The following is a 26,774-nucleotide window of genomic DNA, read 5'->3' on the forward strand; positions in this document are numbered from 1 at the left end:
CCGCAAACTTGAGAAAACTGTCAAGAAAAGCCGATTCAAACACTTGGAAGAGCTTCACAAGGAGTGGAATGAAGCTGAAGTCAGTGCCTCAAGAGTCACCACGCTCAGACGTCTTCAGGAAAAGGGCTACCAAGCCACTTTTGAAACAGAAACGACATCAAAAGCTTCATACTTGGGCTAAGGAGAAAATGAACTGGACTGTTGCTCAGTGGTCCAAAGTCCTCTTTTCAGATAAAAGTAAATTTTTCATTTAATATTGAAATCATCCCAGAGTCTGGAGGAAGACTAGAAAGGCACAGAATCCAAGCTGCTTGAAGTCCAGTGTGAAGTTTCTGGTGTTGTCTGCCGGTGTTGGTTCACTGTGTTTTATCGAATCCAAAGAGAATGCAGCTGTCTACTGGGAGATTTTTGGAGCACTTTATGCTTCCATCTGCTGACAAGCTTTATGGAGATGCTGATTTCCTTTTCCAGCAGGACTTTAGCACCTGCCCACAGTGCAATAACCACTTCCAAGTGGTTTGCTGACCATGATATTACTGTGCTTGATTGGCCAGCCAACATGCCTGACCTAAATGGGATATTTTCAAGAGAAAGATGACAAACAGTCAATCCAACAATATACAGACAATCTGAAGGTTCAGCAGTGCCACAGGCTGATCACTTCCATGCCACACTTCACTGATGCTGTCATTTGTGCTAGGAGCAAGTCATTTGCTGTCATTTGTGCTGCCGACCAAGTATTGAGTGCATAAATTAAAATACTTTAAAGAACTTTTCTTTTTTTTTCAGATCCGTTTTTGATTGATCTTAGGAAATATTCTAATATTTTGAGATACTGGATTTTTGACTTTCATGAGCTGTAAGCTCTAATCATCAAAATTAATACAAATAAAAATGTAGAAATGTTTTACTTTACATGTAATGAATCTAGAATAAATAAAAGTTTAAGTTTTTGAAATAAGTTACAAACAAAAAACGAACTTTTTCACGATATTCAAATTTTTTGAGAAGCATCCGGTCACCGGTGTGTCCAGGTCATCAAATCTGGCCCCCTTTAAAAAAAAAAGTTTGGACACTACTGCTTCAGGATAACTCTAATTTAATATTATATTGTTATCTTTAATCATATGGGTTAATAATAAAACAACGTAACATCCATCAGTGGAAAATGGAAAGCAAGGTATTCTCGGTTTGCTAGATGCAGACAGCATGCTATAAACTGAAGTGGTTGGTTTTGTAGGAGGGCATGACGGATGCGCTCCGTTCTGTTGAAGGCCATCTGGCGTAACTAATTGTATTTTCTGTCAATAATGGATTTGATGGCTGCCGCAGCCGGTTTGCTTCAGGAACGGGAGTCTGACATTTCAGCATTTACTTTCTATTTTATCAGATGAGTAAGCAACAATATACATGCTGAGTTTTAAAGCATTCATTAATCAAGTGATTTATTGTTATAACTGTGCACTTGTCACACTTTTTGATTTGTGATGATGGGCTTTAGTAGAGACATAACTTAAAAGTTTTGAAAACAGCTATTTAACATTTTCACTGTTATAGCCCAGAAAATAAAAAAAAAATAATTGTTTGGGCTTGTTGAAACAGATTTTTAAATGTAAACAATAGGACTATAAAACACAAAACAATTCATCAAGAAAAAATGTAATGGAAATAGATGCATACAAGCAAAATATCAGTCCATTCTTGTGGTCAACAAATACTGTTTTTAATGTTTTAAGAATTAAAATTCAGTAGAAATTCATGGAAAAATACACTTGGTCTTTTCATTTAAAGTCTGCTTTTATTATATAGTCGACTTTTATCTGAATGTAAACAACAGTGTGGTTTTATTGTTCACTTGTTTTTACAATAGCTAAAATATTTTGAAATTGAAATGTTGTTTGGATAATAAAATTCACAACAATCACACATCTTTTATAAACATTCAAAATGGCAGCTTAAAAAAAAGAAAGTGTGCACGATTCTTTAATGTTTTGATAGAAATACAGTAAAAAGTCATATTATGAAATTATAATTTAAAATAACCGTTTTCTTTTCTTTTCTTTTCTTTTATTTTATTTTAATATATTTAGAAAATGATCATCGTTTTGCTAGATAAGACCCTTTTTCCTGAGCTGGGATCACGTAAAGCCCTTTGAAGCTGCCCTGAAACTGCAATTTGGACTTTCAACCTGTTGATCCCTATTGATGTCTACTATATGGAGAAAAATCTTGGATTATTTTCCTCGAAAAGGGTTTTTTTTTTTTTTTTTTTTTTTTAAAGAAAGAAAAAAAGACATGAACATCTTGGATGACATAGGGGTGAGTACATATCCCACCTCGGTAGTAGCACATTGTTGTTTAGACCTTTGAACAAAAAACTCCCACACAAACCGCAGGCAGAAAAATACACCTGTCTTGTACTAACTCCACGTTTTTTTTTTTTTTTTTTTTTTTTTTGGTGAATACCTCGGGGATAAGAACATTTTATTGGTGGCATAGCATGCTGCTTTCCAACTTTGTTTTTCATCCTCCTGTGCCTGTATGAGTGTGTGTGTGTGTGTGTGTGTGTGTGCGTGCTGTCTGTACTTTTATCACAAGCGCCTGTTGCTAAGATACCCAGGAGAGACACTGGCTTCTTGGCAGGTAGCAATTCACAGATGCCCAGAGTTTCCAGTGTTTGTGTTTCAATTTTTCCAGGTTTTAAAACTCTTACGTATTTGTATTTATTCTTACTGCTTTACAGACACAGTGTATTAATCTACTTATACGTTATGCACTGCAACACCGCGGCACCTGGTGCCGGTTGCACCAGCTGGACGTACACCTGGTTGTAAGACCAGGCTGGACGTAAAATGAACTTTAAGTCATGCGTAGAGTTTATACCCGTTGCACCATCTCGGCGTAGTCCTACGTCTGAGACTAAATCTTACGCCTAGTCAAAGGTAGGTGTAAAGTGAAAAATAAAGTATCAGCTTTCAAATTCTGTCAATTCTAGCACAAAATACAATTTATAAATGTGTTTTTTCAGCCACAGAAAGAGGTCAGTATGCTAAAACGCACAACTGTCACGTAAAGTCACATTTATCTTGCATTTATTTTTAGTGTTAGTCTGGAGAAATATGTCATGTGCAGGGAGACCCCAAACCCCAGGCCCCTGTTTAGTTTTAACATACAGATTACTGCTCTGATTAATAAAAAAAAATATGGTTTAGGGGCCGTTCACATATCGAGTCTTTTGCGCGCTCAAGTTCGCGTCCGCGCCGCATCAAGATAAAAGCATCTCAACTTTTCAGTTCAGTGTGACAAGAACCAACCAAATAGCTTCATCCTTTCCCGTAACGACATTGAAAGCTCAGCCAAGATGGAAAAACAGCGGATCATAGTACAGGGATAGCCATTTAAAATTTAAATAAATTTAGTAGCAGAGCTACAGCAAGCGATTTTTAGTGCTGGAAATCTGTTTGTCCTTTGCTGAAACTTCCGCGTCTTAATTGAGAGCGCAGGTCATGGTAGCTTAGCAACGGCAGACGCCACTAGAGCGCAAGCTAAGGAGCGCTTTGGAAAGAAGCAGAAAGCGGCGCGCCTAGCGTTTTCCACGCGCTTAGGCGCGACATGTGAACGGTCCCTCATTGTACTTCCTCTTTTCACCTTGGAAACCTGCGCGTGTTTGCCCGGGAGGGAGCACGTGGTCAGCTCTCCAGCATCTGCTGTTGTGGGAAGGTGTGACCTCAGTTTTTCCCCTCGCACTCTTTTTTCAGAGTTGGAGAAAAAACTGCTGCGTGGCTGTCCTCCAAAGCGGCCACCAAACCTCCAAACACACGCTCTCTCACAATAAACACCTCTTCACACCATTATCCATGGGATTACCGTGTTTTCTGTGACACCTGCTACCTTTTTGGGTGTGCACAGCTTTGACCCTGCCAATGGGGTTTTGTGTCCGACAGCTGAGAGGCATTTGGGAAGAAAATAAATAACTTCTAACTGTTGTTTCCATTGGAAACGTCACGTCTCAAGGTAAGGCGTGCGCTTGTTGTGTTTAGACCATCTGTTTGGTTCCCTTTATGTTGTTTGTTTGATAATAAAACCGTTGTTTAAACAAATTAATTGTGATATTGTCAAATTCGCGGGTTTGGTGCAATCTTTTAAAGAGGGTTTTCAGGATTGCTTTAAATAACATGATCGTAAACCATGCGAGACCACGCAAATAGTGCTAGAAAGTTTCTTTAAGCTGACTCCTCTTTCTTTTATTTTTATCCACTTTATTTTTGTTTCTAAACATCTGCTGTCAATACGATTTTAGCGTATTTTGAAGTAGCCTAATTTCTCCTCACTTTCACACAGGTGTTCTAACAGAGTAATCACAAGTGTACTTCATCACACCAACTGATGATGCAACCAGAAAGTGTCGCAAAACTTTAATGCGGTGTTGTTTTATCACTTAAAGCCTAACCACCTGAAGCGTATTCAGTTTAAAATGTGTGTTTGCGTCAATAAATAACACCTGACAATAATATGCATGCATTTACAAGTGTGTAGAAGTACAATTATTATATACAATTATTAAACAAGCTAGTAAAACCAAAGCTATAAGGCACATTTATGATACAAGTGATTTTATGGAATAATGCCGAATTTACACTCCAAAGGTGGCACAGAAGCACATCGGAAGTGGAATAGGGTTCTTTACACAGAGTAATGTGTATAAAAATACACAAAAATTACACTTTTATGCAGTACTTTGATATTAGGGACTGAGGTGGGTTAGAGCAGGCATAATTTAGTCTACCTTTTATGCGGCATTGTGTCTTTACGCCGAATTTTGAGCAGGGACAGAGCAGCCTTAACTTGGCTGTGTAAAGATGCTCTGTTTTCTTATAGCATGCCAAATTTACACTGCAAAGGTGGCACAGAAGCACTTCTGAAGTGACATTTAGGTACACAGACTGTTTAATGCTGCTCAGAGGTGGCATAAAAGCATTTATGTGAAAATTGCACCTTTATACAGTACTTTGATACTAGTGACTGAGGTGGGTTAGAATAGGCATAATTTAGTCTGGCTTTTATGCAGCATTGCATCTATACACAGAACTCTGAGCAGGCACAGAGCTGCCTTAACTTGGCTGTGTAAAGATGCTTTGTTTTCTTATATAATAGCAAATTTACATTGCAAAGGTGGCACAGATGCACATCCGAAGTGGCATTTAGGTGTCTTTAAGCAGACTTTTTAATGCTGCTCAGTTGTGGCATAATGTATTTATATAGCAATGATAAATGTGTACTTTAATACTAGGGGCTGAGGTTAGTCTGGCTTTTATGCGGCATTGTGTCTTCACACCGAATTTTGAGGAGGTACAGAACGAGCAGCCATAAATTGTCTGTGTGAAGATTCTTTATGTTTTCTTATATTATGCCAAATTTACACTTTAAAAGTGGCACAGAAGCACTTCTGTAGTGGCATTTAGGTGTCTGTTTAATGCTGCTCAGAGGTGGCATAAATGCATTTACAAAGCAATGATAGCCATATACTTTGGTACTAGGAGCTGAGGTGGGCCTGAGCAGGCATAATTTAGTCTGGCTTTGCCCCACTGAATTTTAAGCCAGCACAGAGCAGCCTTAACTTAGCAGTTATATGTATATAGTTATATATTGGGTGCTTAAGTCAATTTTCATGAAGATGCGGTCTTTGCAACTGTTGACCTCCCATGCATCTTAATTGCATGACCAGTGAACATGCTTATTCTGTATTAAGTTTTACGATATTCCATTCTAAATGGTTTAGTGCTGCAGCAGACCTAGTGAATGAGATTACTGTGATTTATATTGACCAGTTTTAAAGGCCAGGTCAATAGTAAAACCTTTAGCCTCTAGCACCTACAAGGCCTGTCTCAGTTTAGTTGTACCACCGTCACTCTTTTGTTTCTTTATTCAATCACTGTAATCAGTGGAGGAGCAGGATGTTTTGGATGAATTGTACTTGGGTCATGTGACCTGATCCATTGCAAAAGAGGCAGCAAACCTGATCTGAGATCAGTTAATCAGGAGTTTCCTCCTCCTCCGCTGCCTTATTTCCTCTCCTCTCACTTTCTCACGCTGAGAAACAGCCAGAGTAACGCCAGTTTATCTGTCCTCTTGCAAGGTAAACACTCTTTCTTGTCTGTCTCTGCTTTGTTTGCTAACTGCCTTTAAGTGGATTAGACTTGAATGGATGCCAGAATGTAGACGTCTTAAAAAGGTGCCTTGCCTCGAGTCAGAGACCTGTAGTTAATGTAATAAGGTCTGTGCCTACCCTTTTTCTGTGTCATTTAGAAGGAGCAAGAGGGTATGGGTGTTTTCTTTGAGGAAATGGGTTGGTGGATTGGCCATTTTGTATTCCAGGTTAAAAACAGTAGTTATAAGCATATGCATTTTCTCTGAATGAAATCCCTACTGACTATCAGTCAAGGTTTTCTGCAGTGTCTGAAATGTAAATGAAAGAAAATACACAAGAACTTGGAGGTTGTTTGACAACTGTACTCTTTAAGTAAATACCAGGGTTTGCTGTTTTGTAGTTTGCTAGATTTTTTTTCCTTCTCTAGAAATAAAGTTATGGGCTTGAAAGAAAACACTATGCTGTGAACTCTGCTAGTGTAACTTATTAGCTTGTTGGAGCTGTTGTCATCTGTGCCCGAGGCCTGTGCAGCAGGGCCAAATAAAGAGTAGGAGTTCTCATGGAAATGTAAATAGACTTGGCCTCGCTTAGCCATAAAGGTGTAGATTGTGTCTTTGTTAGAGAGAGTGAAAGAGAAGTGAGCATGTGCTTTATTAAGTGACTTAAACTGATGCACAATACATTATATGGGTTTGATGTGTAGTCAACATTTGGATCAAAAAAAGTTGTCCTAAGACAAGAACGGGTGTTGTTTTGGTTTTAGGACAACTTTGATGAAGATCTTGAACCATTTCAAATATTGACTACTATAAATACAGAAAGCTTATCATGCACTGAAAGTCATGATTGTTTTAACAGTAAATATCTTATCATCTGTTTATATTACTACAACATGAACGGATCTTGAACAAGTGATTTTTAATGACATGATGTCGCAATCGTTTTCCTGTGACTTAAGGCCTCTTAATAATAATAATAATAATAATAATTATTGTTGTTGTTATTGTTACTAGTATTATTATTATTATTATGAAAATTATACACACAATAGCAATAGTAATAAATGTTTTTTTTTTATTATTACACACACACACGTGTGTGTATATACACATATATATATATATATATATATATATATATATATATATATATGTGTATAACTTTTCATACTGTATATATATTTACCGTATATGTATTTATTATACATAATTTAACCAATTTCATCAAAACATGATTTATATACATTTATTCAACAAATACAAATGTCAAGTTGTCTACTCTCTTACCCTACACAAATAGTGAGGTTTCCCAAATGTATGTATTTTTTGATAACTTAATTAATACATTTATATAATACTTACCTGGCCAAGTATCGGCACCAATATTAAACATTTTTATGGTTATCGGTATCAGTCAAACTGGGGGTCGACTGATTATCGGTCTGGCTGATTATTGGCACCAATATTAAGCATTTTTATGTCATCATATTGGTCATATTCAAAACTAGAGGTTGACCGATTATTGGCCTGGCCGATTATTGGCACCGATATTAAACATTTTTATGGTCATCGTATTGATCGTTTTCAAAACTAGAGGTCAACCGGTTTCAGCCTGGCTGATTATTGGCACCGATATTAAGCATTTTTATGGTCATTGGTATTGATCGTTTTCAAAACTAGGGGTTGATCGGCTATCGGCCTAGTTGATTATTGGCTCCGATATTAAGCATTTTAATGGTCATTTTATTGATCATTTTCAAAACTAGGGGTCGACCGATTATCGGCTAAAGATGCAACCATTATAGATTTTGTTGCTACAGTTATTGTCTGAGGAAATTTATGGTTTCAGTCAACAAGGGGGTAAAATCCCTGTTTAAGTAACAACTCAACATGTTTAGAGAATCGCACAGACGCAGGTTTACATACGCACCTCTCTCTCTCTCTCTCTCTCTCTCTCTCTCTCTCGATCTAATAATTAATTCAAGTAGCTAAATGTTATAATTAGTTAATTCAAATAAATGTGATCTTACCGCACTATTCCATCTCTGTGTGATTTAAAGCGGACAGAATGCTGAGCTAACGAGCCGTAGCTTTGTGTCAGTCTTGCCTTCACGTTGTGCATTAAAATCGTTTAAAGCGGTGTATTCCCTCTTTAGCAGCAGTTTTTACAGCAATATTAAAAAGACACCCTGGTCATTCTTGGTGTACCCAAAATGCTCTCACACTTTCTACTTCAGGCATTTCTCTAGTAGAAGTAAAGCTTTGCTGTCTGTTTCCTCTGTCATAGTTAATCTAGTGTGTGTATAGCCTCTGTGTCTCTGATAAGCACGGCATTGGCGCACCGCTAGTGTAACTTTGTTTTCGTTTGGCGCAAGTTGCAACAGTTCCGTTTCATGCAACAGAAACACTTGGTATTGGTCATTTTCAAAAGTAGGGGTCGACCGATTATTGGTCTGGCAGATTATTGGCGCCATTATTAATAATTTTTATGATCATTGGTATTGGTTGTTTTCAAAACTTGCCGTTGACTGACTATTGGCCTCGCAGATATTGTGCATTTACATGATTGTCGTTAGTGTAAATTTTTAAAACCGATTTGGTGATAAAATAATTTAAAAGCATTTAAAGAAAGTTTTTGTCAATGTCCATCTTATTCTTAATTTTGACATTTAATTTTAATTTTTACACCAAACATATATATCGGTTCAGAATATTGATTATCGGTCTATTTGATCTGTAATAATTGGTATTGGTATCAGCCCTGAAAAACCATTAACAATAATATTAACTGTTAACCCTAATAATAAGATTAATTAACTTATTAATGTTGATATATAAATGAATCATTTAAATGTAGAATTTAATTCAGTAATATTCTTAAGCGTGAATGAGGCTACACTGTAAAAAACAGTTTGTTGAATCAACTTAAAATAATTTGTAACCTGGCTGCCTTAAAATTTTAAGTTCAGTCAACTCAAAAAAAGTTTATTCAACTTGAAATGTTAAATTAAACTAAGTGACAACTTAGATATTTGAGTTGAATCAACTTAAATTTTTAAGGCAGCTGGATTACTTACCCATCTGTTAAGTTTCGCAAACACAAATATCTGAGTTGTTACTTAGTACAACTTAACATTTCAAGTTGAATAAACTTATTTTAGTTGACTGAACTTAAAATTTTAAGGCAGCAGGGTAACAAGTTATTTTAAGCTGACTCAACAAATTGTGTTTTTTATTTTTTACAGTGTACGTGTTTTCTTCAGTATTTAGGATATTTAGGAAATTTGTAGTGCTCTCAAACTGATTAATCATGATTAATCGCATCCAAAATAAAAGTTTGTGTTTACATAATATGTGTTTGTACTGTGTATATTTATGTATATATAAGTACACCCACATACATGTATACTTTCAGGAAATATATGTAATATATAATTATATATTTATATATAATTTAAATCATATATAAATATGTGTGTGTGTATTTATATATACATACTAAATATACACAAGTACACACATGTATATTATGTACACAAACTTTTATTTTGGATGTGGTTAATCGCGATTAATCGATTTGACAGCACTAGCTATTTGATTAAATTTTTATATTCTTGATGTTTTTATTGTTTCTGTTACACAGCCTCTTTCATTTAACTTGCATGTAACTCATCAGTTATTAAATAATTAGGATCTATGCAGTACCAGAGCAAATCTATATACAGTCTAATTCCATTTAAAAAAGTGTACAGTTATTTTCATCATAAGGTGTTATTTTAATGATTATGTTAGACTGCACAATATGTGTTCGTGTTTGGTGTCTGAAACTGTCATTTGGCAGGTGTTCTGAGATGAATAATCCAGTAATCAGTTGAGACGCGTCATTCCACTTTTACATAATTGAAAGTAAGCTCCATCAAAACAAACAGCTAACACCTGTCAAAGCCAATGAGCGGCTGTGACATTGACGGTGAATGCTTATTATATATTTATATTAACGCTCAGAAACAATTATGTTCTCAAACCTATTGTATATTGCTTCTGTTGTTTCATACTTTTATGTCATGCTTTAATTCACCTGATTATTCTCATAATGACTTTAGATTTGTCATTCTGTTACAGCTTCACGGGTAAACATGACAGACACGATATTTGGCAGTGAGAACGAGCACTGGGTCTGTCCCAATGACAGGCAACTAGTGCTTAGAGCGAAGTAAGTTTTTTTTTTTTTTTTTTTTTTTTTTTTTTTTTTTTTTGTGTGTGTTTTTTTTTTAAATCTTTTGCGCAAACCGCATTTCGTCATGTCTTTCTTTAGATCACCCAATGTAATGAGTGTGCTGAAAAAGACAATCATAGTGAGTGATGTCTGATGAATGATTTTTCCTTTGTGTCTGTATTCCATCCAGGTTACACACAGGTTGGTCCATCCACACGTTTCAGTCAGAGAGACAAAGGAAAGCTCAGACACTTGAGAAAAGAGAGCTGGATCTCATCATGAGTGTCATTCACCGCGCTGAGCAGCTCGAGCTCATTGAGCAACACCGGATTGGGTGAGACTTTATCAGTCTGCATCACATTTATGCATTTTCATGCCTTTTTATGCCTTGTCACACAATGTATGGTTGGATAAACACTTCAAATCTGATGTTTGATGTTGAGTCTGAATTATAAAATGTTATTTTTCTATTACAAAAATGTCTGGTTGCTTTAATGACTTTAACTACATGATTATAAATATATTTCTAATTGGTGTTTTTAAAAGGAAGTCTCTTATGCTCAATAAGACTGTGTTTATTTGATCAATAGAAATACACTAAAATCAGTAATGTAGGAAAATATTATTATAATTTTAAAAAGTTTTACATTTTAATGCATTTCAAACTGTAGTTTATTTCTGTGATGCAAAGCTGAATTTTCAGCATCATTACTCCAGTCCTTAGTGTCACGTGATCCTTCATAAATCATTCTAATTTGCTGATTTGGAGCTCATGAAAAACATTCCTATCAGTTTTGATGCTCAGCAGACCATGAGGTTTCACAGCAGGTGTTAATGTTTTCTCTATGTAAAGATGTGACACTTTTTTTTATTTAAAGATGTGTGTGTGTGTTTCAGGCGACTAGTGGAGCGACTGGAGAACATGAGGAGATCTGCTGTGGGAAACGGCATGTCACAGTGTCTGTTGTGTGGAGAAGTGTTTGGTCTGCTGAGCTCTCCGTCCGTTCTCTGCTTGGACTGCTGCATGGTACAGACTGGTCTAAATCTTCTAAAGATGATGTTCTCTACCCTTTACACTCACTCACTGCAAGTACGCTTAGTCATTTCCTTGTTGTAATGATCCATGGGCTCATGCAGTAATTCTAAGACTCCACATTGTGGCAGCAAAGATCTGTACATTTAAGGACAGTCCGAAAGTGATCTAAGCATTCTTTGCATACAGAAAATATGCATAATGTACACAATACATGTGTATATATACTATATACTGCCGTAAAAAAGTTATTTTAAACCCTATATGGGTTTTTGTGATATTGGATTTCGAGGTCTTAAAATAAGGTCTGTGCTTAAAATTAGGAGAGACTGGGGTAAGATGATCCATGTTATTTTTTACATTATTTTTATTAGCAATATAGGATTTTTTTGTTTTTTGTTTTTTTTTTTGTCAAATAAGTTTTATTAAAAGATAAAGATTTTGAAGATGGATTTACAATCTCATATACTTTGTTTCTATACATGTACAAAGAATACAATCAAATTAGAAAAGAAAGATAAGGAAAATGAAAAAAAACAAAATAAACAAAACCCCACCTCACAAACCATCCCTTACAAGACCTGTTTACATTAGTTTGCAATGTATGATGAAAAAATGTTAAAACCATGACATTAACAAATTATGCATTAGTTTTCCATCAAGATAACAGAGAAAAGGGTGCCAGATTTTGACAAACTGCTCAAATTTGCCCTTTAGACAGTACCTAATTCATTTCAAATGTAAAGTAGAAATCATCTCTCCAAGCCATAGCTTACATGTAGGAGCCTCCTTTTTCTTCCAAAACAAAAGTATTAGCTTCTTGGCTGTAGTTAAACTATATGCAAGCAGTTTGTGTTGTGCTCCTGATAATGAATGCATACTTTCTGAAAATCCCAAAATAAAAAGTGCCGGATCCGGCTACAATTGCACCCTAAAAATCTTTGAAAGGACATCAAAAATTCCATTCCAATAATTTTGTATCTTGGAGCAAAAAATAAAACTATGGGACAAATCAGCAACTACTGAATTACATTTGTCACAAAGAGGTGAGACATTTTTGAAAATTCTATGTAATTTCTTTTTTGAATAATGTAATCTGTAAATTACTTTAAACTGAATAAGGCAGTGTCTAGAACTGATAGAATGTTCGTTAGTGTCCTTTAAACTCATCTGCCACATTTCCTCAGAAATTTCCACTCCTAGTTCTTGCTCCCATTCTTTTTTGAGAAATCTTGTAGAGGGCAAAGTAAAGGATTGTAGCAGGTCATAAATGATCGGTAATATAGGTTTTTTACAATACCTTAAACTGAATAATTGCAACTTTTAGGCCCGTGTTGTCCCACTTGTTCTTTTTAAAAGTAACACATCTTAAGATTTCTGTATGTTTCAATTTAGAACTTGTAGAAAAGATTTAGAACGTTTTTTTTTTTTTTTTTGTCATGAGTATGGCTCATCTTACCCCACATCCAACATTTTGGAGGGGAAACAAATTTGGTAACGCTTTCTATGAAGCCCATATTCATAATACATTATAAGAACATTTTTAAGGCATTATAATTAATGCACATTGCATGAGAAATGTAATCCATTGTAACTTAAGTGGATATTTATTGTGTGATAAATCATCATACTCTTAAAAGCTATAACCACAAATAAGTAAATACTGTAAAACATTAAAATGGATCTTATGAATATTTATATGTATTTAGATGATACAACATATTATTATAAGGCATTCATTATAATGCTTTAAGCATACCCTTATAATCTATTATAAATACGGGCTTCGTAGCGTTACCTAAAATTCTTCACATAACAGATAAGGCTAATGTTCGTATTTTTTGTATAGTTGTCACATCATAGCTTATAAGAATACAAGATAAACTTTAATCTCTCTGAAAGTTCAGTTTAATCATATCGTTTGGCCTTAAATGGAATTTATTTCAAAAGAGAATATTTTATACATAAATTAGTATATTGGTATTCACCATGTAATCTCCTTCACATGTAGACAGCATTTGTGTCTTCATGAAAATACCATTACATGTTTTATTTTGTGTATAATTTTTTAAATTAATTTTTAAAATTAATAAAAATTTATTAAATTAATACTTTATTTTAAATTAAATTTAATTTAAAGGGGTCATCGGATGCAAAGTTCACTTTTACATGTTGTTTGAACATTAATGTGTGTTGGCAGTGTGTGTACATACCTACCCTATAATGATAAAAATCCATGCAGTGGTTTTTAATTCATTTGTAAAAATAATATACCCTTTTTCAAATCAAGCCATTCTCATTCTCAGAGGCCGCTCCAACGATAGTTGATTGACATGAGCGTCTTACCTCAGACCCACCTTAAATCAGCTGTAACAGTCCAACCTCCATTGTTTCGATGCTGGAGCAGGGATGCAAGTTAGACAAGAATATCTCTGATTGAGCGATTGAGGTGTTGTGTTGCTGGATGTAATGATGAACGTAGTGGTCGTCATTTACTTTCAACATCTGAGCCACTGAAGATGCAGTGGATTACGTTTGTTTGTGAAGGGAATGCACCTCCCGATCTACATAAATGTGTCTATGTTCACGCGAATCATTCGTGATCCAGCTTCACACACAGCAGAAGTGAGTATAAGGGTTTTTTTTATGAATCTTTGTGATCGCCTTTCCTAATAACGTGCTAGTTAGCAAGTTTAGCGGCTAAAGTAAACTGGCTCGTCACTCCACAGAGAGAAGAGAGGGGCGGGGCAAGCAGAGCTCATTAACATTTAAAGCAACCTCAACCAGAACAGGATGATTTTTGCAGAGCTGATTTTGGCAAGGTAAAAAGGGTGTTGTTTTTCACTACCATTGAGAATTTTTAACCAAAGTATATTATAGACTTTTCATTAAGACCCTAAAGAATCATATCAACTTGAAAATGGGCATCCGATGACCCCTTTAATGCACTAAATTGATCGAAAGTGACAGTAAATTTTTGCTTAAAAAATGCAAATAAATTCTGTTCTTTTGAACTTTCCATTCATCAGATACTTTCTAGAGCAGCAAATCAGGTTATTAGAATGCTTTCTGAAGTATCATGTGACACTGAAGAGCTAATAAATGCTGAAAATTCAGCTTTGCCATCAAAACTATTTAAAAATGTTTTAAAATAGAAAATCGTTATTTTAAAATGCAATCATTTTTCCCAGTATTACAATTTTAATTTGGTTTTGATTAAATAATTGCAGTCTTTGCAAGCATGAAAGACATATTTAAAATGTTAAAAAATCTTACCTTAAATGGTAGTGTACAACATAAATAACATAACATTACAGACAATCAATTCTCAAACATGAATACTGAAGCATTCTGTTTTTAAACTTAAATTGTTAACGAGTTGCTAAATAAAGACTTCAACAACTACAAGGATGTGACTTTGTGACAACTCATGTTTGAGTTATGATGGTGTGTAATTTTTGTAATGTAGGATAATAACTGAAAATTTGCCTCAGACCTTATGTTACCCGAAATACAACATGCTATCCTGAGGAAACGCCAACCTCATAGGTTGACCTACAAATAGCCGACATGATAGAGCAGCTCTGTTGTAAGTAGTTTTGTAGTGTGTTCAAATATACATCTCAAATATGTGACCCTGGACAAAACCAGTTTTAAGTAGCACAAGAATTTTGTAGTATTTACTTAATAGGATATTAAGTAAAGATCATGTTCCATGGAGATATTTTGTAAATTTCCTATCATACATATATCAAAACTTAATTTTTGATTAGTAATATGCATTGCTAAAAACTTCATTTGGACAACTTTAAAGGTGATTTTCTCAATATTTTGATTTTATTTGCACCCTCAAATTTTCAAATAGTTGTATCTCGGCCAAATATTGTCCTATCCTAACAATAGGACAAACTTATTTTTTTGTATACATCTCAGATTAAAAAAATCGCCCTTTATGACTGGTTTTGTGGTCTAGGGTCACATATAATATATTGCTTATTATAGCATGCTATTGCAAGTATTGATTTAACTTTGTTCTCAGTGTGACCACAAGGGGGCAGTGTGTAACTGAAACACTGCTTTAGTGTACTGATACTGCACATAAGTCAGATACTTTCCTCTGAACTTTGGGATTACAGTTTTATAGTTTACTTGGAGACAGACACACACTGTGACTTGACACAGGACTAAGGAGTGCTAAAGACTGAATGAGGTCCTTAACAGCAGGTCTGTGCCAGTAAGGACAGAGCATCTGTTACAGAAACCCTGAGCTCACATCACTCCTGCGCTCTCATGACCTGTGATCATACTCAACAGCTGCTGTTTCTAGACCTCACTGGATTTACAATGGCTTTTCAACATGCAGGGAAATTAATGAATTGATAAGTATTATTATTAGATTGGTAATGCCTCTGTGTTCAGTCAATATATGACCATCTGTGTAATAGACTGTGTTGATCATATACCATATGGAATCTGATAATTGGGTATTGCAGAAATTTTTCAGATTTGTAGAGAAATTGTACCGTATCAAGACTGGAAATCGCTTGATAATACCTTAGGAGTGGATTTTAGCTAGTTGCTATTCAGGTTTGGATGATTGATAGGCTGTTGCAAGGCTGATTATCAGACGTAAAGTGAAGTCAAGTTGTTTTGAAAAGTATCATTACTCTAAGAGGCAGAAATGAATGAGTTAAATGGCAAAATGAAATGTTAAACATGATTCCGAGTCTATGGCAGCCAATGAACCGCTTGTGGGAAAGTTATGATATTTGGCTCACTGATAGAGGACAGTCTTAACATTAAACATTGCAAGTTTGGAGTCTCAAACTCAAATTCTCTAGTGCCACCACTTGTGCAAATTTTCACTCACGTTTATGCTAATAACTTTTGAACCGTAAGGCACAGAAGGAAAATTATGTTTTCCTCTGAATCCTTGGCTCATGCATAGTTTAATGTAGTGTTGCACAATATACTGGTACTTAAAAAGCATTGGGATACCCTGCTTTTAAAAATGGTACGATTTCACATTTTACTAGTACCAGTACTTTAAGGCTATGTTCACGCTTGGCGTCTTTTTTGACAGTAAAAAGTTGACAAGGGCACTTTTTAGTCAAAAAAAAATTTAAAATCTGGCAGCGTTGCAGCCGAGGGTGTCTTTTGTTGCTATAACAACAGTATGATCGGCAGTCGGGATCGGGAAGGGTCTGCGAGCCGGGACTCGAAAAATGGACGCCGGAAGCGCAACGGCGTTCCTGTCGACGCGCTGCCCACAAGTCTATTGGAGCTGCGCGTTGGGTTTTGAAATTAACGGGGAGGAGAATGTCGGTTCAGTCTATCTACTGGCACCTTCTCCTTTTTTTTTTTTTTTTTTTTTTTTTTTTTTTTGTTCTTGTTATGGAATCGTCAGTTCTGCCTACTCGCTTGTCATTGGTCAGCTGTCAAAAAGGCGCTTGACGTGGAGCGTTTCTTTCAGAAAAGTTTAACTTTTTTCAACTTGAAAAGACACTCAGAGCTGCAGAAAAAAGATGCCAGCGGTGGCGTTTAAAAAAGCACTCAGGACTTTTACACGGGACGCGGCAGTTGCGAATGTCTAGTTCATTTTCAATGGGAAACCGTGGGCGGTTTCGCTGGCGGCCCGGAGGCGGAGCGCAAGCGGTGCTTGTGCACCCAAAATCCTGCCCCTGCCACAAGCATGGTGCCAAAGATAAATATATTTTATCTTTTTGTGAGCGTCAGCGGTAGCCGCGTCAGCTTTAACCAATCAGTGAACAGATTATTAACAACCAATCATAGAACATTTAACTGAACTTATAATGTTGAAAAGTTGAAAATGGAGGAAAACATTATTTTTTTTATGCTCTTAAGGCAATTCTACAAAAAAAATAATAATGACAGGATAACACAAACACAAATTTCCGATACGTTTTATTTAGTTTTTAGTAAATACAAATGTGACCTTAACAATTGTAACTATGGCAACAACCGCCCCCGAGCAACCCATTAGAATGTGTAAGGAATATTTACCAGGAAAAAAAAATATTTACCAGAAAATTGTAAATACACAACACAGTATTTCTAAAAAAAAAGAAAAAAATGGCCTATAATAAGATAATTCTTTATCAAATCTTATTATAATTTCATAAATTCATTAGACATGCTTTTGATTATTAAAATGTAATGAAACGATTAAAATAGAATCCAGAAAATTAATGGACAACAGAGATTCACAAACTAAACTGAATTTGGAAAAAATAGTAAAACGTTAAAAATTTTGTTAAACTTGTAATAAATTGCTGTTAAATTCTGCTGTTAAGTTTCATGATTTCAATTAATTAGACGTGCTTTTTGATAAATATTTTTTTTAAATGTTTTTTTTTTTTTTAACTATTAAAATAGAGTCTAGAAAAATTTTAATGGAATTTAGGAAAAAATAAAACAGGTTTCATAGGGCCCTCTTTATTTCATTTGTGTCTTTGTTTTATTGTAGTTGTCCTTTTAGTTTGCTACTAGGTTCTTATTATTCATAACTCTTTATTCATTTATTCATAAATAACCAAAAATGACTATGCCATGACATAAATTGTTATTGTGAAATAAAATTACTATATCATGAAGTAAGATTTGGCTTTATCCTTTAAGCTAACTTACCAATATAGCAAAGATCTCTACATACCTGTAAAAAATCTCAGAACTGGTCTCTTTAGATTCAGTGCAGCATGCCGAATCAAGCTATACCCATACCCATAATTTTCTCATGCCAGCCATTTTGGATGTTGGCCATTTTTCATTTTATCGTAAAATGCTATATTTTATGAACGCATTGGCGTAGCTTTATGAAACTCGGTATGTGTCTTCGGCACCATGTCTTGACAGTACTTAAAACGTTTTCTTTTTTTTTTAGTAGGTTAGAGACCAATTCTTACTATAATACAATCATGCAGAATATGGAATTAATATATGCTTTATAAATACAAATAGCAGCCAATATTATAGTATTAGTATGCATACTAATAAGCAACTAGTTAATAGTGAGAAATGGTCGCTAAACTAAAGTGCTACCATTTTTTTTTAAATTGATATTGATTTATATTAAATATTTAATTGTGCATGCTCATTTTCTGTTTTTGTTTAATATTACCTTTGTCATTAATTTCCCCTTAATCTAAATGTTTAAATTAATCACATAAACAAAAACATAATAAAAATCTCAAAAAGAATATCCTTTTTTTATATATATATAATTGATGTCTAAATTCAACTGTGACATTTTTACAATAATTAATTTTAGCTTATAGTTTTTTAGTTTTATTTAATTTATTTTGACAAAATTGCATTGGACTTTATTATCAGCCATTGCATTGGTTATCTGCCGTAACATTAAATTAATTATAAGTATTGGCTTTTTAAAGGAATAGTTCACGCAAAAATGAAAATTACCCCATAATTTACGTCAAGCCATCTTGGGTGTATATGACTTTCTTCTTTTAGACGAATACAATCAGAGTTATATTAAAAAATGCCCTGGCTCTTCCAAGCTTTATAATAGCTGTGAATTGCTTTTGAAGTCCAATAAAGCGCATCCATCCATCATAAAAAGTACTCCACACGGCTTCAGGGGGTTAATAAATGCCGTCTGAAGTGCGTTTGTGTAATAAAATGTTATAAACCGGTGGATGAGATTTTTTTTTTTTTATATGTAACTCTGATTGTATTCATCTGAAAGAAGAAAGTCATATACACGTAGGAAGGCTTGAGGGTGAGTAAATCATGGAGTAATTTTCATTTTTGGGTGAACTATCCCATTAAGCGTAACTGTTTCTTATGATTTAATTATTTCACAAACACACTGTTTTCGCTGATGTTAAAACCAAAATAAAAAAAAAAGTCCTGTTCTAAACTCATGCTATTAGTTTTAGGTTGACAGAAGGCCACCTCTAAGCTTTTTGATTAGCTAAGACGTGTGCTGCAATCAGATTCAGTTTTTTTTTTTTTTTCATTTGAAGAGCTTGGAGCTGTCACAGAGTGAAGTGTGATTTTTCAAGACACCTATTTTAGTGATATCTGTCAAGCAGTAGGGATATTTTATGCGTGGTATTAAACTGCTTACAGCTCCTTTAAAGGTGGCTCTCACTCACAGAGGGATCTTTATAAGTATTTAACGTAAATTGAAGAGATTTCTTTGTGCCCTCAAGTTCTCTCTGTTCTTCTCTTGCTCTCTCCATCTCAAAGCAATTTAAGTATATAGAAGTTCTACTAAAACTAAATTACTGGCACTTCAGTCTAGTGTTTGTCTTCTATTACATAAAGCCTGATTAAAGGTTCTTTCGCTTTCTCATTACAACAGCGTATTCCAGCCCTCACCTTTAAATTGATTTTTAAAAACCAAGGCGTCAGAGTCCACATTAATATCTCCCCCTCTAATTTAATTTATTTTAGTTTGGAGAGGGATGATGCTTTTTACAATCATCATGACTGTAGGGTGGACATGTTTCTGCTTCCACACATTAAAAAAATCGCATTGCCCGTTACCTTGCAGGTAAATTTACCAAATCAAACTTAAACGTTAAAATAAATAAATTTATTAATTACTTAAATAACAGTGGCAAGTTCTTTGTTTTGAGCAAAAAATGCTGACCTGTCACTGGATGAAAGATAAAATTATAATCATAGCAGAATAACACAGTATAACATTCATTTTCCTAACTTGTTTCTACACATTCCAATATACTTTCCATAAATATTCTAATTAGACTTTAGCATTTCATGTTAGCATTTTAAGCTAAATAAAATTGTTCGCACTTGAAATAAGAAAAAAAAAATCTTTGGCAATATAAGGAAATTGAAACACATATTGATAAGATATAGATATATGGGCCATTCTACAGAATTGGTGCTGCTGTCCCACAACCAAAAAACACATTAAAAAAGTATTCAAATCTTAGGTGTTTACTAAGATCCTTATCTTTTGAAACCCACAATAATATTTAAAATATTAGTAAGCTTAATATATTTAAAATTATCATTTATTGGGTACTTTGAATTGGGAGGTGGCTGTCCCAAACTCTAACCCCTTAATTTCAATTCATGAAAATATTGAAATATGTATTTTTTTTTTCCATTTTGATTTTAAAAGTATATTTTTGATTATTTTAAAAGTTCAAAAAAAAATTTATTTGATATTTTCTTTCTAAATCGTGAAACTTTGTGTCCTGCATTTTTCATGTCACTACTGAAACAGTGTATGTTTTAGTCCATTGGCTGAGACTAATTTTAACTACACCCCTAAATTTATGATCAGGAAATATTCCTGTGTCACTTTCTGTAACTTTAAGGAATGTCACTACCAAACACCATTTTTTTTCTGCAATTTAGCACACTTTTTTTAAAAGTTATTCCATAACATTTAGTTTTTACATGTGTACCACTGTTCAGAACTGTGCTTGCTAATATGTGCTGATTAGCATCTTTGAGCTAGCTTCAAAAGTGTCTAAAATGGCCACTACCGAAACAGTCATGACCGAAACATTTGGTGGAGTTTTGGTTTTTTTTCCACATAAAATTGTCACTACTGAAACAGTCACATCTGAAACATGTCTTCATTGTTTCGGTAGTGTCAAAAGGGAACACATAATCCTTTATGTGGGGGAATAAACAAAAAATTAGTACAGCTGTGCAAATTTTTGTATTTTAGTATCTTTTAGTATGTGGGTTGAAGTTCTGTAATGTGATGTGGTCACTACCAAAACATTACCATCACTACTAATAATGTGCTGTCACTACCGAAACATGGAATGTTTTGTCAAAAATAAAGTATACTGAATTATCATTATAAGATGTTATGATGTTTGTTTCATTGTATATTCAGACTAAGGAATCCTTAACTTTGAAGTCAGTATGATCAACTTTTTGCCTTTTACAAAGAAAAATTGGATTCAAAATAAAAAAAAATCTCATTAATTATACTTGAAATATTATTAAAAATTGAATTGTTATTGATTTATATATTTTTACAATGTAGATATAAGCAAAATCTAAATAGGTCAATATAACTTTTCTAATTAAATTCTTAATATTGTGTTTCAGTAGTGACAAATTTGGGGAGAGGACAAATATTCCAAAGCTTTCTGAAAATATAATATTAGAATTAACTGCACAATTACTAGAAATGTGTACCTTCGATATTAGGCAATATTTGCATACTGTGCATGCAAATTTTTTTGAAAAACACTTTTTTTTTTCAAGACATTTTCAGTTTTAACTTTGGATCAATTCTCTAAAATGGCAAATATATGTTACACTTCTTATAATTAAATATATTTTATAAATGTGTTTTATTTTAGAATATACAATAATATGTAAATAATATTTATATATTTAATATATTAATACAGGTGCATCTCAAAAAAATTGAATATCATGAAAACATTTTTTGTTTGTAACTTATTTAAAAAACTGAAACTTTCATATATTCTAGATTCAATTACATGTAAAGTAAAACATTTCTAAAGTTTTTGTTGTTGTTGTTGTTGTTTTAATTTTGATGATTAGAGCTTACAGCTCATGAAAGTAAAAAAATCCAGTATCTCAAAATATTAGAATATTTACAGTTGAGTTTCATTAAATGTCCATCCCTATAGTATAAATTCCAGGTATCTCTTTTTCTTTGAAACCACAATAATGGGGAAGACTGCTGACATGGCATGGTGGTCCAGAAGACACATGGTGTTCAATCATTGACACCTTCCACAATGAGGATAAATCACAAAGGTCATTACTGAAAGGGGTGGATGTTTACAGAGTGCTGTATCAAAGCATATTAAATGCAAAGTTGACTGGAAGGAAGAAATTGGGTAGGCAAAGATGCATAAGCAACAGGGATGACCGCAAACTTGAGAAAACGGTCAAGCAAAGCCAATTCAACCACTTGGGAGAGCTTCACAAGGAGTGGACTGAAGCCGGAGTTAGCGCATCAAGAGTCACCACGCTCAGACGTCTTCAGGAAAAGGGCCACTTCTGAAACAGAAACAACATCAGAAACATCTTACCTGGGCTAAGCAGAAAATGAACTGGACTGTTGCTCAGTGGTCCAAAGTCCTCTTTTCAGATAAAAGTAAATTGCATTTCATATTGAAATCATGATCCCAGAGTCTGGAGGAAGACTGGAGAGGAACAGAATCCAAGCTGCTTGAAGTCCAGTGTGACGTTTCTGAAGTCAGTAATGATTTGGGCTGCCGTGATGTCTGCTGGTGTTGGTCTACTGTGTTTTATCAAGTCCAAAGTCAATGCAGCTGTCTACCAAGAAATTTTGAAGCACTTTATGCTTCCATCTGCTGACAAGCTTTATGGATATGTTGATTTCATTTTCCAGCAGGACTTTAACACCTGCCCACAGTGCAATAACCACTTCCAAGTGGTTTGCTGACCATGATATTACTGTGCTTCATTGGTCAGCCAACATGCCTGACCTGAACCCCATTGAGAATCCATGGGATATTTTCAAGAGAAAGATGAGAAACAGTCAATCCAACAATATACAGACGATCTGAAGGCTCAATAGTGCCTCAGCAGTGCCACCGGCTGATCGCTTCCACGCCACTCCTTGCCACTCCTCTTGCTGTAATTTGTGCTAGGAGCAAGGAATTTCTTTGTTGGTGGACCACTCCTGGGGAGGCTAACAGTGGTCTTGAATTTCCCACATTTGTACACAGTCTGTCTGACTGTGCATTTGTGGAATCCAATCTCTTTAGAGATTGTTTTGTAACCTTTTCCAGCCTGATGAGCAAAAGCAACTCTTTTTCTGAGGTCCTCTGAGATCTCCTTTGTTTGTTCCATGATTCATTTCCACAAACATGATTAGACTTTGATAGATCCCTGCTCTCTAAATAAAACAGGGCACGCACTGACACCTGATAGTCATCCTATTGATTAAAAACACCTCTGAACAGATGGACTAATTTGGCCTTTAAATTAACTGCTAATCCTGCAGATTCACATGCTTTTGCCACTCACCGATGTCTAGTATTAGATCATTTTCCTGAATAAATAAATTACAAAGTGTATGTTTTAATCTCATTTGTTTGATTGGGTTCTTTCAGAACTTTTGTTATAATCTGATAATCTTTTGGGTTCACAAACTTTTAAGCAGATTTTACAGTAGTTATCAGGTTATGTGTTTGTTTTACATGGTATGTGTGTTTGTGTTGCAGAAGGTGTGCACTAAGTGTGGAATCGAGACAGCAGGAAGTCAAAAAAGGGCTCAGTGGCTTTGCAAGATCTGCAGCGAACGGAGAGAGGTACAGTACCACGCATGTTTTAACTTCAAACTAAACAACCGCATTTGTGCTTTTGAATTAGTTTTTGTTCACATGTGAGAGCTCAGGGGTGGAATACTAATAATAGAATAAGAAATCTAGTTCCAGAGGATCTCATTTCTATACTGATAACCAACACCATCTCTGACAGACTGCCTACAGCCTGCCCACATTCTGTTCACTGACCATCTGATGCATATTGCAAACAAAACAGAAAATCTTAAAGTCCAATCAGACTTCCTGGCTGCACTTCAGCTTGGGACTCCAGGTGCACAGGTTTTTATCAGTCTGCCAGAAAACTAAATTGTGTTTAAAATGTATTGGTTTGATATAATGGAGAAGGTATGAGAAAGAACTAATCACTGAAAATGGCAAAATTTGCCAGGTTTGTGGCTTCACTTCCACTGACATAGCCTATTAATCAAATGGTTACCTTGTGCGTCAGTTCTGTTTTATTATTTGTACTTTTTAAGCCTATTTTTACCAGCTTATGTTCTTACATCATGACGACTTTCAACAGCAGAGCAACACAAGTGAAAAGATGGTTGACAAAGGGTATGACACCAATAATGAGATAAGTAATGAGTACTCACAGTAAGGTGAATCAGGCCGTATTGTTTGTGGTCAGACTGATGATGTACTGTTGGACATTAATAAGAAAATCTCATCTCTTTTCAGAAGGCTAGTGCTTCGTCTTCAAGCTTGTGGAGAAATTAAATTGCTCCTCTCCGTTGATTGGAGTTTGTGTGAGAGAGTGTGTGTGTGTGTGTAAGGTTCAGGGTCATCATGAAAGGAGGAGATGAAAGAGGAATCATTTAGCCTTCCAACCTCAGACAGTTCAAAACCACAGGCAGACTGTAATGCAGCCTGAAACATTTAGTATGATCATGTTGACTACATTAAAAATCAATAAATGCAAATGTTGGAGGCTTTAAAGGAAAGTAGAGTGTGATGTTGTACTGCAGTTTTCACGTATACTGCATATTGCATGAAGATTTTTCTTCATATGGAGCTATAAAAAACATACTGTATAGTTCATTTTCAGTTCATAAAAAACTGGAGTTTTTGATGCACTGCTGTGAATAAAATGGGGCCCATTTTCAAGCCAGAGCTGCAAAAGGTGATACAGGCTCTGTGAGCAAGACAGCTGCTAGCAAACCGTCTTATCATGGGTTAGGCAGATAATAGAGGCTTGTTGTCAAAATGACTGTTTCTTACTGGATTTGGAGACAGTTTTGACACTTCAGTCACTGCTCTTCCTGTTAGAGGACCGCTGTAGGTTTGCAACTGAGACATTCTTCTTTTTTTCTTTATACGTTTTTTTCTTTGGGAGACATGACGACTTGTTTTGTGTCACCTCAGGCTTTGCTTACATTTTCACACTTTGGTCTTAGAAATTCTGTCTGTACTAGTATTAATAGCAGTGTTAGTACATGATGGCTCACCCAAAAATTGGGTTTGAATTGGGTCAGTTTAATCACTCTCATGTCTTTCCAGACCTATATGATAAGATATTTTGAAGAATGTTTCAGCTGTTTTTGTCCATTCAAAAAAAGACATCACTGCATAGACACAAACAAACAAAACATTAGCTAGGTTTCCATAAGTCCACTTCCAGAACAACAATTCACAAATATTTACTCACCCCCTTGTCATTCAAGATGTTTATGTCTTTCTGTCTTCAGGAAAACATTTCAGGATTTTTCCTCATATAATGGACTTGATTGGTGCCCCGATTTTAAACTTCCAAAATGTAGTTTAAATGCGGTTTCAAATGGCTCTAAACGATCTCAGCCGATGAAGAAGGGTCTTATCTAGCAAAATGATCCATCAAAATTTTTGGAAAATAAAAATTTGTATACTTTAAGCACAAAAGCTCATGTAGCACAGATTCTGGGATGAGCGTTCATGTACTACTGAATCATGCCGAAAGGTCATGCCGAACGTAGGCGGAACTACAGACCCAGTGTTTACAAAGCCAACGCACAAAGACTAAGAAAGTGCAAGTAAGTCAAACGCTGTTTACAAACCAAAGGGTACAGCGATGTCGGACGATTGTGAAGTTGTAGGAGAAAATAAGATGGAGTTTTTTTGCCATACTCTACCTTTTTTAGCCGGAGTACACAGACGTGAACTTAGACGTGATTCGTAGTAGTGATGGGAAGTTCGACTCAGACATTTGAGTCTCGTTCAGCAAAATGAACAAATCTCTTTTCGAGTCATTTCATTCATTTTGTTCATTTTAGCAAAATATAATTGAAATGTTACGTGTTACTTCCCTGACACATCTACTGCTTACACAAGCATTGATTGCACTATAAACAAGACAAAACTATAATGCTATAAGAAACAGAAAAGATTAATTCATTTTTTACCTGGTTCTTTAGTCTTATGATTAGCTCACCTTACTCTTATCTGACAAGTTTTCAGGTTTGAGTCATTCTTCATCACCTGACAGCCCCATAAGCTCAACCAATGCAGTGTGAGCCGGAAAAAGAATTGATTAGTTCATCTCTCGAGTCTTCGGGTTTGAGTTGTTCGTTCATCACGTGACAGCCCCGTAAGATGAACAAATGACTGAAAACCCGAAGACTTGAAACAGGTGAACGAATTCCAGTACAGAACCTAATAGGATGTTGCGCATGCATGACTGAACAAATCACTCCCCGAGACGACTCGTTTTTCCAGAGTCACATTAAAGATTCATTCAAAATTAATCGTTTCACTAGATAAGACCCTTCTTCCTCGGTTGGGATCATTTAGAGCCCTTTGAAGCTGCATTTAAACTACATTTTGGAAGTTCAAAATCGGGGCACCAATCAAGTCCATTATATGAAGAAAAATCCTGAAATGTTTTCCTCAAAAACCATCATTTCTTTACAACTGAAGACAGAAAGACATGAACATCTTGGATGACAAGGGGGTGAGTAAATTATGTGTAAATTGTTGTTCTCCTTTAAAGGCTTATTTTGCTTCTAAGTGAAAGCTGTAAAAAACAAACTGGTAATTGTGGTTTAAACTACTCTTTATGATCACAGGTCAGATGCATAAACTTCCTCTATGTTAA

At 35.0% G+C, this 26,774-nt stretch overlaps 1 protein-coding gene across 2 annotated transcripts in view; it reads left to right on the top strand.

Annotated features, from left to right (window-relative positions):
- Window positions 1–3,640: 3,640 nt before the first annotated feature.
- The window catches only part of LOC127165100 (rab effector Noc2), a 139,664-nt gene continuing 116,530 nt past the window's right edge, over window positions 3,641–26,774 (top strand). Inside the window, exons 1-5 of one of the 2 annotated variants that reach the window (XM_051109414.1) lie at window positions 3,641–4,014; window positions 10,270–10,360; window positions 10,554–10,697; window positions 11,261–11,390; window positions 23,603–23,689. In XM_051109414.1, coding sequence (XP_050965371.1) covers window positions 10,284–10,360; window positions 10,554–10,697; window positions 11,261–11,390; window positions 23,603–23,689 — 438 coding nt within the window. In that variant the 5' untranslated portion in view covers window positions 3,641–4,014; window positions 10,270–10,283. The remainder of the gene's footprint in view (window positions 4,015–10,269; window positions 10,361–10,553; window positions 10,698–11,260; window positions 11,391–23,602; window positions 23,690–26,774) is intronic. The other variant, XM_051109415.1, reaches the window with a different exon arrangement.

Source organism: Labeo rohita, chromosome 5, assembly GCF_022985175.1.
Source record: "Labeo rohita strain BAU-BD-2019 chromosome 5, IGBB_LRoh.1.0, whole genome shotgun sequence".
Lineage (NCBI taxonomy): Eukaryota > Metazoa > Chordata > Actinopteri > Cypriniformes > Cyprinidae > Labeo > Labeo rohita.